The sequence below is a fragment of the Camarhynchus parvulus genome, chromosome 20 (assembly GCF_901933205.1).
Source record: "Camarhynchus parvulus chromosome 20, STF_HiC, whole genome shotgun sequence".
NCBI classification, from domain to species: Eukaryota; Metazoa; Chordata; class Aves; order Passeriformes; family Thraupidae; genus Camarhynchus; species Camarhynchus parvulus.
In genome coordinates, this window is record NC_044590.1 from 8,159,528 (window position 1) to 8,175,296 (window position 15,769).

General features: G+C 38.3%; 1 protein-coding gene across 10 annotated transcripts in view; it reads left to right on the plus strand.

The window, feature by feature from the left end:
- The window catches only part of ZMYND8 (zinc finger MYND-type containing 8), a 49,030-nt gene extending 33,784 nt beyond the window's left edge, over positions 1–15,246 (plus strand). For 7 of the 10 annotated variants that reach the window (XM_030963318.1, XM_030963323.1, XM_030963317.1 and 4 more), the window contains exons 13-21: positions 1,785–1,937; positions 2,993–3,496; positions 4,292–4,663; positions 6,225–6,415; positions 6,954–7,034; positions 8,027–8,105; positions 8,637–8,876; positions 9,027–9,184; positions 9,473–15,246. In XM_030963318.1, coding sequence (XP_030819178.1) covers positions 1,785–1,937; positions 2,993–3,496; positions 4,292–4,663; positions 6,225–6,415; positions 6,954–7,034; positions 8,027–8,105; positions 8,637–8,876; positions 9,027–9,184; positions 9,473–9,487 — 1,793 coding nt within the window. In that variant the 3' untranslated portion in view covers positions 9,488–15,246. The remainder of the gene's footprint in view (positions 1–1,784; positions 1,938–2,992; positions 3,497–4,291; positions 4,664–6,224; positions 6,416–6,953; positions 7,035–8,026; positions 8,106–8,636; positions 8,877–9,026; positions 9,185–9,472) is intronic. The other 3 variants (XR_004061329.1, XR_004061330.1, XM_030963324.1) reach the window with 3 other exon arrangements.
- Positions 15,247–15,769: the final 523 nt, after the last annotated feature.

A 15,769-nucleotide genomic window follows, 5' to 3' on the forward strand; every position in this document is an offset into this window, starting at 1 on the left:
TCAGGAAGGATTAAGTTCAAGTAATGAATTCATGTCTTCAGTGCCTTACAGGTATTCTGATTCTGGATACAAGCTCACAAGTCTATTTTTGAGTGGGTCATATGTGTGGACATAATTGTAGAATTAATTTCTTCTGCTGCACTGCAGCTGTTTGTCACCTCATCTCAGGTGACAATGCATTTGGAAAAACATTAAGAAATGCATAGTGCTGCAGTTGTTTGAGCCACAGATTGGAGACATCAGCTGGAACACTTTGAATAAAGAGCATAGATTGGAAAATGTGATGTTATGGTCCATGAGTAATACCATAAAAGAAATGCTTGTGCACTCTCAAGTAGAATATCTGTGGTTTTTTTCAGGTTTAGGGGAATTTCCTTTATTATATATACTTTTTGGTGATGTGAATGAGCAACCCTTCTTCGTTTAATAGTGTCAGCTGTGCCAGGCATGTGTTCTCCTGTGGATATTAGAATTTTTCCAATATAACTCATTGTGTTTCATTGTCATATGTGATGTGAACAGAGTTTCTCTCTACAAAAGCAAAAGTGAGAGTCCAGAAAACAAAGAGACTTTGTATCTTCAGAAGAGTGCTAGGAGGATTCTGTCGTCTGCAATTGAGCAAAAAGGAAGGAAAAATAACAGAAATGAACCATCTGTTGCTACTGGCACACTTGCTAATTGACATATACTGAGAAATGTGTTATTCTATCTTGAATTTACTAATTTATCCAGTGAAATAATCTACATTTTTATATGTATTCTCATGACCTAAGTTTTGTATTTTAAATGATGACTATAAAGATTTTATGTGTCTTATAATATTATAAAGATTTTATTTCTATTTAATTTTCTCTGTGAAGGTAGTAGTAATAACAGCAGTAGTTTAGTAGAAGTGCTGTCAGACAGCTTTACAAACCTGAATGGGGATTTCTTGATAAATTCATATTGATGGAGAAAATGTCCCCATAATTGATGCATGTGTTTTGTGTGTGAAGAGAGGAAGAATCCATTTTTTGTAGTAAAGTCATTTTAGAGTTACTATTTACCCCACAATTACAAAAAAAAGTGCAGTATGTTGCAGATTTTCTGCACTGCTCTTTGGTGAAATGTGTTTTCTTGGGGTTTCTGTGGTTGAGATGACCCCGAGGTGTTAGAAAGTCTCTTTTCCCAACCCCCAGATCAAAGAAGGAGTCAGGATTCTTCAGCTGTGCTTTTCAAGGTTGTTTATTCTCTGTTATCTAGAACATTCTTTTCCTGACCTGCTGAGGTCTGTCTGTGGCACACTGACTGCCCTCAGGGCGGTGTGATCTTTTTATACTAAAACTATGTGAACATTATTTACAATAATTTTCCAATACCCCTATCACCTATGTTAGACAGTGTGTTACTCTAAACCAATTCAAAAGAGCCACCGTTGCCCAGAAGATGGAGGCTAAGAAGAAGAAAGAAGGACAAGGCACACCCAAATCCCTCCATCTTGGCTTCTGAACCCCCATTCTAAAAACCCAAAATTTTACTTTTTCACCCTGTGATAAACTAACTATCATTCTACTTAAACTCTCGTGGCTTGTAAATCCTCATATAAGGTTGGTAATTTTTTCCATGGGTTAAAATCAAAGGCACAGGTGTCTTTGGCTTCGTGCCAAGGTCTCTGAACCCCCTGGCAGGGGCTTGAGCCATCCAGGGCAGCCAGAGGGATGTCCTGGGTTCAGACAGTGTTTTATCTGGATAGCCATCTTTTCTATGTGTAAAATCTTTTTTCTGAGCTGTGTTTGTTGTTGCAGATCGCAGCAAGGCCGAGATGGATCTGAAGGAGCTGAGTGAGTCTGTGCAGCAGCAGAGCACCCCCGTGCAGCTCATCTCCCCCAAGCGCCAAATCCGCAGCCGGTTCCAGCTCAACCTTGACAAGACCATCGAGAGCTGTAAGGCACAGCTGGGTGAGTGTCCCTCAAGAGCTGTAGCCACATTTCTCCTCACAGAGAAAAGCAAGGCACAATTCTTCCCAAGAGTATTTCTGGGTTTCACTTTCTCTCTCTGAACAGCAGAAAAAGGAGAAACAATTCTCATCATTTACTGTGCCTGTGTTTGTGCCAAAGTAGATTGCAACATGGAGATTATTTACCCAAAGTGATGGTGTTTTGTTTCCTTGGCCTATCAGGGCCAAGAGTGTGTGTGTGTGTCGGGACTGTATGCAGAGTTGAGTGCTTGACAGGTTCAGTTTTAGATGTATAGAATAATATAGTATAATAAAGTAATTAATTAGCCTTCTGATATCAATGGAGTCCTTATCATAATTTCTCCTTCGTCAGGGCCTGCGACCAGCCAGCTATAAAGACATTTAAGTTGGAGGTCAAATAAGTTTCTGGATAGTAAAACCTTAAGTATTTTATGTTTTAAAACAAGAGTAGAGAATATTCAAACTCTTTGAGGCGAGTAGAATGCACTGAACTAGTTTGTTTTAAAACACAGTGAAACCTGATGCTTCAAATATTTCTTTCATCTTTTAACCTGTTTTTGTACCATTCCTGATGTAGATAGTATGAGAGGATTATAGTCTTAACTGCTTTGCATGTTGAAAAATTGGAGAATTCTGCCTAAATTCTGTCAGTTGCACAAAGTAGAATGAATGTAAGTAACTAACTATAATCAGGTGAATAGTGTTGCTGATTTTTAAGGTGGCTTCTTGTGGATAAAAATAATTCATTTTTGTATTTGCCAGCATTGGGCCCTGAATTGAACAATAGACCTTGCAGGTAGTGGGAAAAAGCAGTGAAAGGAGGGCCATTGAATGAAATAAAAATATTAATTGGAGTATGTAGAAGTTCATTCTTATACATTATGGTGCTGGGATAGGGCACTGAGCTTTGTAGCTTAAGGGCTGATAGTTAAGGTAATGGTATGTGTACACTTTGTTCCAGTATATAGAGTATTTTCTTGGTAATGTCAGTCAGTCTGATGTCAGCATGGAATGTACTTTCCTTCCCACAATTAGGAATAAATGAAATATCTGAAGCTGTTTATACTGCAGTAGAACACAGTGATTCTGAAGATTCTGAAAAATCTGATACCAGTGACAGTGAATATAGCGATGAGGATCAGAAATCAAAGAATGATCAAGAGGATGGGGAGGACAAGGAAGGTGCAAGAAGTGACAAAGAATCACTGAGCTTGAAAAAAAAACCTAAGCCTCCAGCACAGAATGAAGACAAGGAGGAACTTAAAAGCACAAGTCCAGAAGTGGAGAAAACAGAAGAACCAGTCAAGGAAAAGGCTGTTTCAGACACTGAAAAAGAATTTTCTGAAAAGGGAAAGAGTTTACAGCATCCTGCAAAAGAAAAGCTGAAAGGGAAAGATGAAACAGACTCTCCAACTGTGCATCTAGGACTGGACTCTGATTCTGAGAGTGAACTTGTCATCGATCTAGGAGATGATCATTGTGCTCGTGAAGGAAGGAAAAACAAGAAAGAATCTAAAGAATCTTCTCCTAAACAAGATGGTAGGATGAAATTATTTCCTTGTGTTTCCCCTCTGTTTTGTAGGGCTGTTAGCAAAGGTAGAATTGCCACCTTTATTTTTGCATTAAGATAAAAATTGTTTTAATACAGATATTTTTAGGAGTGATTGTTCATCCTTTGTGACTATGAAAAAAGTTTTCAGTGCCCATTGTAGTTTCTGGTTTAAACAAAGCTAGTTTTACTGTTTCCTTTCAGCAGAACTATGAATATCCATAATTTTTGCTGGGCAGGACCCAGCACTTGGCCTTATTGAATCTGATTAAGTTGTCCCAGCTCTTTGATTCAATCTGTCAAGATCTTTGCAGAGCCTTCCTGCCCTTGAGCAGATCAGCACCCCTGCCCAATGTGGTGTCATCTGCATTTGGTTGTCAATGTCAGTTCACTGTTGTTTAGAAAGTTTATAGTTTCTTCAGTTACTGCTCAGACATTAATCCTTTAGAATGTTTTTTCTCCTGAAAGAAATTGGGATGACAGGTGAAAGTGGTAAGGCAGAAACACCCTAACAAGTGCTAACCTCTCACATATCTTTTGAATGAGGTCAGGCTGTTTTTTCTTGGTTTTGTACTTCTTGTTTTGCTTAGCCACTGATGCATCTGAATTGCCACCACTCTTTCAACTAGACTGAAATGACTTTACTTGTAGAATATTGATTACTTTTGAGGAAAACAATTCAAAGCAGACTGGAAGGTATATATAGCTGTTCCAAAAACTAGATGGAAAATTACAAATCAAATGTGTTGGTGAAAAGCAGGCATAACATTTTATGTTTTGTTTAGTTGTAGGTAAAACTCCACCTTCCTCCAGTGCAAGCACCCAGCCTCTACCAGAAACTCCAGTGCTCACCCGCTCGGCGTCGCAGACCCCCCCAGCTGGTGTGACAGCAACCACCAGTGCTGCTTCTAGTGTCAGTGCTCCCTCTGCTGCCACAGGGAGCCCTGTGAAAAAGCAGAGGCCTCTGCTGCCCAAGGAAACCGCCCCTGCTGTGCAGAGGGTGGTGTGGAATTCTTCAAATAAATTCCAGACATCTTCTCAGAAGTGGCACATGCAGAAGGTGCAGAGGCAGCAGCAGCAGCAGAGCCAGCAGTCTCAGTCCCAGCAGCCTCAGTCCTCTCAGGGGACAAGATACCAGACAAGACAAGCAGTTAAAGGTACACACTTTTCTAACTCAAATGTGCCTGTGGTGCCATAATTCCCCAGTAGTGATCCCTGTGCTCCAAGGGTGCCCAGCCAAGAGTTCTTCTGTATAAACAAAATCTCAAAGTGTGCTTCTACTCTGATGAGTGTCTTTAGTATCAAAGTTACTCGCTATACTTGCTCTTTCTGCTGTGTATTTCAAGTCATGTCTTCTTATTTTAATGACAAAAAAATTGTGTGTCTGTGTAAATATTTTTGCTTTTCATAGCCATAACAGATCTGGAAGGGTGAACTGAATAATTTTCTGGATCATATGCTAAAACCATTAACTATTCCACTTGCATGTTTACCAATGTCACCTCAGTATCTACAAATTGCTTCCAGTTTTATCTGACAAGCAGCAGATCTGAAGGGTTTTTCAGAGTATAATTTGACAACAATGAAATCACCCAGGCTCCAGGATTTGTCTTTGAAATCCCTGTTGTTTGACAAGACTTTGATGCTAGTTTACTGAGCAAACAGCCCTGGCATTTCAGAATGTTTTCACAACTGTTTTCTCACCATCCCTTTGCTGGAGCCTTCACCGATAGCTGGCACAGGGTAACACAAACCTGTGCTTCCCTTCACTTAACAGCAACTTTGTGTAAATCAGCTTCATTTGTCATTTCAAGTTAATAAACTGAAATGTTTACTGCTGTGCCTGATGAGGAGACATTCTCCACTCTGCTGACACCACTGGCACACAGGGGTGTAGAGGAGAGAGGTTTGGGTGATGGTTCACGTACAGACATTTACTGAGGCTCATTTCTCTGGTCCCAAACTGCTTTTGTTTCTGTCATTTAAGCAGTGTTGAGGAAGTGGTATCTTTCTGCTTGTAGACTGCACAAATTGATACAAAAATACACTGTGAGGGAAAATAAATGTGGAAACTGGAGAAGTTAACTGCAAAACTTTTAATAGAATCATGCTTTAATACATACCCTAATAGTATGGGCTGAACTTTGTGTTCAGCCCATGAGTTTGTTTCCTCAATATTGTTTACTATTGAGCATATCATGGCAATGTTCCTTCTTAAATATTATAGTCTAGAAATATATAATGTGAAAACTATAAAATCCATAGATTTCTTATATACTGAATTGGCATAAAAAATATAGCACATAAAGATGAATAAATTGTTTATTTCAGTAATTCCACTACTGAGGATATTGGCAATGAAGACATCTTTTATAATATGAATCAGTAAAAATAGTTTGAAAAGTTTTATTCTTAAAAAAACACCAGTTTAACAGTACTCCAGCAGATAAGTCATTAGAACTGAGAGAGACTTTAGACCAGTCTAAAATGATAAGTTTCAAAGTTATATTTACTTCATTACCTCTAAGCCTTACAATTATGTACAAGTTCAGTGGCTGAGCACTGTGTAATTAATCATTAGATGGCACTATTGTGTAAATAATACAAATCTGGAAAGGTTACATGCACACAGTTTAGTTAGATATTGAAGGCAGACGTTTGCCTGTTGTTTTCATAATTCCTTGTGTGATTGATCCCCTCAATGTTCTCTTTTCTTAGCTGTGCAGCAAAAAGAGATCACCCAGAGCACTTCCACATCCACTATAACCTTGGTCACAAGCACTCAGCCTATTTCCATGGTTACCAGCTCTGGATCTGCAAGCACACTTTCTTCTTCACTCAGCACAGACTTGCCAATTGCAACAGCTTCAGCTGATGTGGCTGCAGATATTGCTAAATACACCAGCAAAGTGAGTTCTGCAGGAAGGTTTTCATGAAGTTGTACCTTTCTTTTAAAGTTGTACTTTTCTTTTTAAAACACCCTGTAGTTTCATCAGGTGGGATAAATGTGTGTTCACACATTAAAGAGATGCTAAGTTCTTAAAGAGAAGGGGTGATCTCATAGTGACAGTGAGGAAGGGATGTGAGCTTTCCATACTCTCTTAGATACTTAGACTTTAAAAATCAATGAATACTATATATTTTTGCATTGAGTTTCTTCCCCAAATTCATGGTTATGTGTTTTGTGTTTATAAATTATATCAATAGCAATTTTTTTGAAAAGTAGAAGGTCAAGCAGTTCACCTGTTCAGGACACTTAAAAATCAGAGTCCTGATCAAAATTGTGCTCTACCTTCTAAATAAGTAGAGCCAGGTAAATGTCATATATTTATAGAGAGAGAAGGGTAGCAATATAGGTTCCCAGTAGAGAAGTTGAAAGAAAATGGAAGTGGAAATCTATTAAAAATATATATCAAAGAATTATTTTCCCTTCTTTTTGTCTTTCAGATGATGGATGCCATCAAAGGAACAATGACTGAAATATATAATGATCTTTCAAAAAATACTACTGGAAGTACAATAGCTGAGGTTAGTGTAAGAGTAAAAAACCCCTTCTATTTTAAGGTTGAAAAATGCAAATTAGTATTTTTATATATATTTAAATGTGCCACATAACTGTATCTACAAAGTTTCATACATGGAAATTGTCAAGAGATAAGTAATTTCTGTGCTGTTTTAGAAGTAATGATTAGAATGGTGGAAAAAACCACTGAAAAAATACCAGATGGGCTCTGTAAGATAAGCATTAAGCCATCAAACCCAGGTTCTTCAATCTTCTGTCAAGAATGTGCCACCTTTTTTAAAATTAGAAATGAAGTTGGTTTTTTTTGAAAAGAAAATTTTTGTAAACTCTGTAGTGCAGTAGTTTATTACAACCATAGTTTTTAATATTTCTTTGAAATACTTTTAAACACTCTGCATTTTTAATGAAATGCAATACATTGCTTTTGATGTTCCCTAAGAGTAGGACTTAGTATGTTTTAAGGGGTTTTTTTAAGGTTGAAAAAGCAGATTAAGCAGTGCAAACTAAGAATGAATGGGAACAAATAAAGCTCAATGTGATGATTTGCTTACCTGCTTTAACCAAAATAAGGAAGTCAAAGTTCTGGGCAAAGATATTTGTATTCCTGATCCACAGTGAATAGATAATCTTGCTTTTCTAAGCCTCATCTAGTTAAAATAAAAGATGAAATGTCATGCTAACAAATGCAAACAGCACTGAGGAATAGGTTCTTGATTCCAGTCAGAAATTTGAGATGTTTCAGAGGAATCAAGTTTAACAGAAGTTTTTTTGTCTCCTAAGAGTCCTGTGCTCTTTATGGTGAGCAAATCTAGCAAACAGATATTTAGAATACTTCACACTTTGGTTTGGGGTTTACTATTGTCTTTTCCTCATGTTAATATGAAGGAGCCTTGATGTAAACAATGGCTCATTGCTTTGGGCATGTTTTTTTTATATAATAATTATGTATTACCATGTTCTGTTTGTTATTACTAACTATTAAATTTTTAATATTTAGATTCGGCGTTTGAGGATTGAGATAGAAAAACTTCAATGGTTACATCAACAGGAACTTTCAGAAATGAAACATAATCTAGGTATGAAAATGCCAGTCCAAAACAGTGTCAGGTATTGTCCTACATAGAAAATGGAAATGCTTATAGTATATGTTACCTTCATCATATTGTCCCTCTTGGAACTAACACATTTGCTTTGTAAAGAAACTAAGATATAATGAACAAATGAGATGAGAGAAGAGATGGAATCTTCTGTATTTTCTAAGTTTGGAGCAGAACAAAAGTTTGGGCTTTCAAAGACAAAGCACATTAGCAGCAGCTGCATATGTTCTTTTTGTGCTTATGCTGTATTCTGGTTCTTTGTGGGACATCTAGGACTAAAGTGTTAAACAAATGGAAGGTAAGGGTTAAAAATCACGGTGCCACAATAAGAAAAGGAGGTGGAAGACTTGCATTTGTTGAGTAGGTATGAAACAGATGCCGAAACTCAGGGAATACCTTGACTGCTAGCTTTAATTTCATGCTGTCTTTAAACTTATGAATAGTACTGTTTTGCTCCTTGCTGTTGGAGAGTGGAAAATGCAAACCCACCTTTCTCTGGATTCTGAGTAGAACTGACAATGGCTGAAATGCGTCAGAGCCTGGAACAGGAACGGGATCGTTTGATTGCTGAGGTGAAGAAGCAGCTGGAATTGGAAAAGCAACAAGCAGTGGATGAGACCAAGAAGAAGCAGTGGTGTGCCAACTGCAAGAAAGAGGCCATCTTTTATTGCTGTTGGAATACCAGCTACTGTGACTACCCCTGCCAACAAGCTCACTGGCCTGAGCATATGAAATCTTGCACACAGTCAGGTAATGGTGCCTCTTACACAGCTGGGGGGTTTGGGTGGCTGGATGGATCCACAGTGACTCAGTTCTTAATGTGCTGATGGGACTCTGAGGAGGGACTGTGGACTGGCTCCCTTGAGTAGTGGCCTCATTCTCTTTTCCCCTTGATTTTAGCTACTGCGACACAGCAAGAAACAGATACTGAAATTAGCACAGAAACACTAAATAAATCCTCCCAGCCCAGTTCAAGCGTGCAGTCTACACCCACAGAAACAGCCAGCACTCCTAAGGAAAAGGAAGGCTCAGCTGATAAAAGCAAAGAGAGTGTTACAGTGAGTATCATCACTTCAGACAAAAATAATGTGTAATATTTCTCTGAAACCTACCCCTAAAGGCTTCCCTGGATAAGCCAGGAACTCGTAACCATTTGTATATTTCAAAGAGTGCGTTTTGGGGAGTGATAGAGAGTTGTGGTTTTTGTTCTTCATCTTGTAAAAAAACCTCCTTCTGCCCTTTGGGAACACCCTTTCCCTTTCATTAATTCCCAAAAAAACCTTGTGTTGGCTTGACTGATCCTTCCAGCCAAGGGGGACTGGACCTCTTTCTCTCTCTCTCTCCAGGACCCATCAGTGTAGCTTCTGGTCTGGATCTTTCGATACAAGTTGCCTTCTGATAAGCAATACTGACTGCAGCACTTCCAAGCCCTTCTTGCCTGGGGGTTCAGAGGCCAAGCTCAAGACCTGCATTGAAACCAACTTACTTTCTCACCACAGACTGCCATTAGGGTACCACAATGTTCCATAACACTGATACAACACTTCACCTGGATCTACGGTTAATGGAGCAGTTATGAAATCCTCCATAGCATCTACTCTGATAGTTTTCAGTAGGCAAGGATGAGCAAATGCTCTAAAAAGAAAGGGACTTAACATTGCATATATAGAAAATGTTTATAGAGAAGATTCTGCTTTATAGGTAGGGCTTGACTATTAGCAATTTCGGCATCAGTTTTTTTCTGCCCTTGCAAGATTTATTAAATGAAAAATTTTAGTGGGAGGGTGGGGCTGATCCTTCAAACCCTTACACATGATCCTCCACATCAGTAGGAGCCTTGTTGTATTTTAAAATATTAAAAGCAAACTAATTTTGTAGTATTGTGATTCCAGCATGATGTCTCATCGAGATAGTCCTGTAGAATTGGGAAGCATAGTAATTTAGAGAGCTGTGTTCATTTCTTGACACTTTTGCTACTGTCTGGTGTTAGATCTCTGGGCTTGAAATGTCATCTAAGGGAGTAACTTGGGGAATTGAAGGGGGGAAAAGGAGATGCTGTTTCACTTAAATGTTTTGATGAAGTTGGTTAAACTCTGGCTCACTCATTTAATGTTTGTATGCATTGTTATGGCAGCACAAGCTTTGTATTACTGGGGAGGTAGGGAATGTGAGAAAAAAACCTGCCAGGGAATATTCCAGTTACACAGATATGGAATTGCTTTTATATAGATGTTCTACCTGAAACATCATGCTGTATACATTGATCATGTTCATAATTTGAATTTTGTTTTATTAACAAAGAAGTAACCCGTGAATTCATTAAGATGCAAATTTTTAACACAAAGAAAACTCCAACACAAATTGCATATCATAACAATAATAATGTAACAACTAGGTGGAATTTATGTACAAGCTGAGGCTTCTACTGAGGTTGCCTGTGCTGTCTCTGCAGATAGCAACAGGTGTGACAAGCACCCAGCCTATAAAACTGGTCCAGGTACCGCAGACCACCACCTATATTCCAACTACTCAACCCACAATTGTAAGTACAGCATCATCATTTAAAGTCTGCAGCAATGCTGTTCCTGGCATTAAAATTGTTCAGTATCTCTGGGGGGTTGTCTCCGTCTGCTGTTGTATCAAGAGATGAATTCACTGGTATAGTCTCAATTTGCAATGCAAAATGCTTTATTTTGCTGTGCAACATTCCACCTTTTCATTCCATTCGTGATTGCAAGAATTCAGAAATCTTTAAGTCTGGCAAAGGCACTGAGGACAAGCAGAGGCCATTTCACATTACTGGTCTGTTTCATGTATATACTTGACCACAACATCAATGTAAATATATAGAATTCATTTTAAATATCTTTTAAATATTGTTTTGTCTATGGTATCATAAAGAGATTAGAGATTTAATTATTTCTGAGCTATGCTTGATATTCCTGTGACATCTCAGTACCTGTGAAAAAGAATATGCATTTGTCAGCAGTGTCTCTCCCATGCAGTCTTGCACATTAGCATTATGAAACGAGAATTCGCATTGGAATCAGACCTGGGTTTTTTCCATCAAAGGTTTAACCAAGGACATCCGAATTCCCTAGTGTCAGTCACAGTAGATGGGACAAAAGTGAGTTGGATTTTAGTATTTTATGCACCATATTAGCCCATTGTTTCAGCTGTTTGTGCTCTGCAGTGCTCATGTCAGAGCCAGCCACTGAGCTGATGCTGCCCTGGTCACAGCATGTGCTCTGCCTCTGTGCTGGGTTCAGCAGGGAAGCCCACATGTAGGTAACTTCATTTCTGACTTAAAAGACATTGTTATAAACCATCTGATTTAACAGTGTACCTTACCCACACTGTGACTGTGAGGCCTGATGTGCTATAGATGTTCCTCTTTCTCTCTTTCCCTGTGCACACCCCCAGCTGCAGGACACACCTGAGTGTGTGTTGGTGGATACACACTCATGCACAAGCAGTGCTTCACAGCCATCAGATTCAACACAAACCCAGCTCTTGGTGGGGATGGAGACTTCCCACATTCCTCACAGCATTTCAGTTCCACTTGGTCTCAGCTGAGACCATTGTGCACCTTTGCAGCATTGGCCCTGAGTTGCTTGGACTGAACTACCATTAACAATAAGGTTTTGTATGTGTTTTAAAATCCAATAGCAGACTTCTAAGACATCAGGCTTCTTTTGTGAATAGCTGCGAGGTTGTAAGATCCTATGGTGGTTTTGTGTAATATTCAAAAAATGGCAGTTACCCTCATCTGTTTTCTGTAACACAAAGTGTATTGAGTTATGTAAAGCAGACTTGGAAGGTGTGAAAGGTTTCCAACTTTATTTGTGCATGTTTATAACTTTGTACACATTTGCATTAGTCTTGCACAGCTACAGACACCTCTATTCTAATGACTGCACGTGCAATTTAAATAATTTTAAACCTTAGTGCATGTTTAATATGTATGCAAAATGTACATACGTGTAAAACTGGCAGAGGTGGAAAATTTACCTCTCAGGGAATGATCTTAACACATTTAAGGAGTCTCGCACATTCCATATTCCGATCGCGCTAAGAACTGAAATTATTAATTAATTCCATGTGTGTAAGTGTGTATATTTAAAAGGCAACTGTGGCAACCTTAATTTCCCCACCTCTAGTACTGACAGTGACTCACATAATGGCTTCTTTAGAATTCAGTTTGCACTTTGTGTCCAACTAGGAACAACTTCCATTGTATCTTCTGGGTACCATTTCCACTGAACCTTGTAAACACATCTGAAATCATTACAAAATGGCAGTAATTTTGAATTTATTTAGCAAATTGGTCCCATGTTTGTTTTTTATTCTTCCTGCAGTTAAAATAATGTAAAAATATGAACCCATCTTCTTTGCATTCCAGGGAATGGAATGAGTAGGCTTCTGGAAGGCACAGACTCAGTCACAAAGGAGCTGTAATCCATCTCAGCAGGGATACTCAGAGTCTTTGTGGAATATCATTAAGACACTCATGTGGTTTCTTGAATCAGTGTGGGGAAACATTGGGCTTCAGTGAACTTGTATTTGTTCTTCCATGTCCTCTCTGGAATGTCACACTACCACTGGGGGAAGATCTGTGCATCCCTTTCAGGTTCCTCAAAATCTCACTCCCTGTTTCTTCCACAAGATGTTGTGAACTGAAATGGATGCGTTTGTCTGATCACCAGTTGTGCATCACTGGAATTGTGTCGGAACACACTTTGCAGTTTGTATGGTAGAGACATTTCTAGACTTTCTCACGTTTTTGGAGGAAGGTTAAGATACAGACTTTAGGTTCAATAAATCCTCTTACAGATCTCCAGAGTGATGTGACCTTGACCAGATTGTTTAACATTCTTGTGCCTTTGTCTCTGCATCTGTAGTATCAATTACCACCTATAGAGATGTCCTGAAACTCCATTTGTTGAGATGTATAAATCATGATCAGTATGATGGAAGTGTAAAGTTTATTCTATATTAATATTTTTACAGGGTGTGTAAGACAGTTCCCAGTAATGCTGATGTTTTTGCTATTGATTTGTGCAGAAGTTAACTTAAGTACTTTTTTTTGTTCAAATGGATGTTCTTTGTTCTCTTCTGTGTAGACTGAATGCATGGGGGAAAGCTCCTTTTGGGGAAAAAGATTTAAGTAACGTGTAACGAGAATATACTTATAAACAAGGGTATTTTTGTACTCCAGTTTGATTTGTCAGAACTTTTTCAAATGACAAAGGATTTTCTTAGCCCTTTTTCCTCTTCCCACGTATTAGTTTGCAGAAAATACATAACTGGATGTAACTCTGAAACCCTCACCCTCCAAGCACAGGCAGTGTGTGCAGCCCCTATAGCACCTCCTGTCCCTGTAATTCTAGAGCAGTGATGAGAACACAGAAACTCTTGGCTATAGGGAAGTAATGCACTACTCCTCTCCTGGAATGAGGTAATAGTGTGGTAATAAAGGTATTAGTTCTTGCACAAAATTGGAACTTGTTCTGGATTTCCCCTGGAAAACAAATCTCTATTTCTGTGGTCATGTTTATGTGACCTTTAACATAACAATCTGTTTCTCTTGGTTTTAATCCACAGACCATTCCTGTAGTGGTAAGTCCTTCTGCTGGGACAGTGGCAATGAGAACTGGAGTTCAGTATGTTCAGACCACAATGCCAGTCCAAGTACGAAGAGTCTAACTGCTAACAAGAAGTTCATACAATTGTTGGAATAAAAAAATCTAATAGAAATGTGATAAATAAACACAGTTCTTTGGATTAACCTCAGAGGTTCAGACTTTAGCTTTGTGTATGTGTACAAAGCATTAATTACACTACATTAATGTAAAGCATTAGTGCTGGCTTAGAAAAGCTAAGGACAGGTAAGATCCATATTAAATCTATGCTTCTTTTGTAAATAATGTACAATTTGTGGATGTCATTAGAGTACCATCTCCTTTTTATATTTGTATTGACTTTAACTTATAAAGAGTGTTTGAAGTTGGAAAAGGGAGGTTTAAAAGAGCCTTACCACAACCTAATGCTGAGAACTGGTCTTGGGAAACTGCATCAAATAATCTGATACAAAAAATCTGAAAAACTTTTTGCATTTGGAGTGAAAAAATTTTCTGCACTTTGAAACTCTTGTGGAATTTTTCTGAACAACCAAGTGATGAAGGATATCTCCTTTCAACTAACTCTGTTAGGCAAATTATGGACCTGAAATCCATAAAAATGTAAACTGTTTTTCACAATGACCAGGCTGACAACAAATCTTAATGTTGTTTACAGGTTAAAATTATTTTAAAATTTCATTCAGTCTAAGATCAGAAAATTTGCAAAGTGTAATAGCAGCTGGTTGTAGCAGGATTTCTGATTGCTGATATCAAAGATTGAGGAAAGTAAAGTTTGTTGCTATGCTTCACAGTTTTCTTATTTTTTAAAAATCCTCCTAAAGGACTTGGAAGAAGAGCTAGGTGTGGAATAAAACATGCATTGGGAAACATGGGCAAAGGACTTTTGATGCTGGGCCAGAGCATGTATTATTTATATGATGGAATTTATGTTTTTCTGTAAGCATGAAGCAGTGCAGTATGAGAGGAAGTACCCCCTGGAGATGCTGTCTGTTACACTGAGGCTGTAGTCCCATTTTGTATGTTGTGTAAAATGAAAGCATTGAACAAAGCAAAGGTGATGTATGTATATGAGAAAATTACTGTATGATATCATTCCAGTACATCCTGTTGTACATTTTAGTCATGTTGATTTCTCCCATTGTTTATATAAGAATGCGGTTTGTACAGTCTCCAGCTAGTACCCAGATTAGAGGGGAAAAAAGTATTAGAATAAAAAAAAAAAGTCAGAACAGAATATTCATTAATTGCAGTTGTGTCAAAACTAGCCTAGCTGGCCTTATTTGTGAAGCATAATTGCTTTTAGCATATGGAAGTATTTTTTCACATTTTCTTTGTATAAAATTTGTATTAAACTTAAATATCTTTTTTGACAATTGTGTTTTTTTGTGACTAAGACAGGTGACACACACAATATGCTTTGGGTTTCTCCAATTTTTCAAGAAACGTCACAATTTTTTTATTAAACTGTTGTAGAAAAATGTTCTGTGTTCCTGGATTTCCAGTTCTGGTTCAGTCTGGAGCAATGTTCATTTCTGCACAGTCTCCAGAGCACAGGTCATTCCACCTATGTTGGCATCTCAGAAGTGTGGGACCTTTGGATCCAAGCCTGTCCAATTTATGTTGTGTATCATTTATTCAGTGGTTGGATTGGGGTTGGACAGATCCATGTCAGTGTTAAGGGTATTTGTGGGTAGAAATGGGGCCTCTGAGTGCAACTGCAGCCCCTCAAGAGGGTATGAATTGGACAAAACTTCTCTGTGTGTGTCTTAATTATAAGTTAAAAGAAACAGGGAGCTTATGAAGCATTGTAACATATATAAATATTGTCTGAAGTTCCTGTTCCTGCAATTACCTTGTTCTGGGCATTTGCAAAGCAACCACAGTTCGTGTTTCCAATGCTACTGTTCAAAACTTGAAAGCCTGAAACGAGATTTGGCCTTCCCCATGGAACTTGGATGCTGAAACGAGGCCTTGCGTTAGAGGAAAAAGAAAGTGATGTAC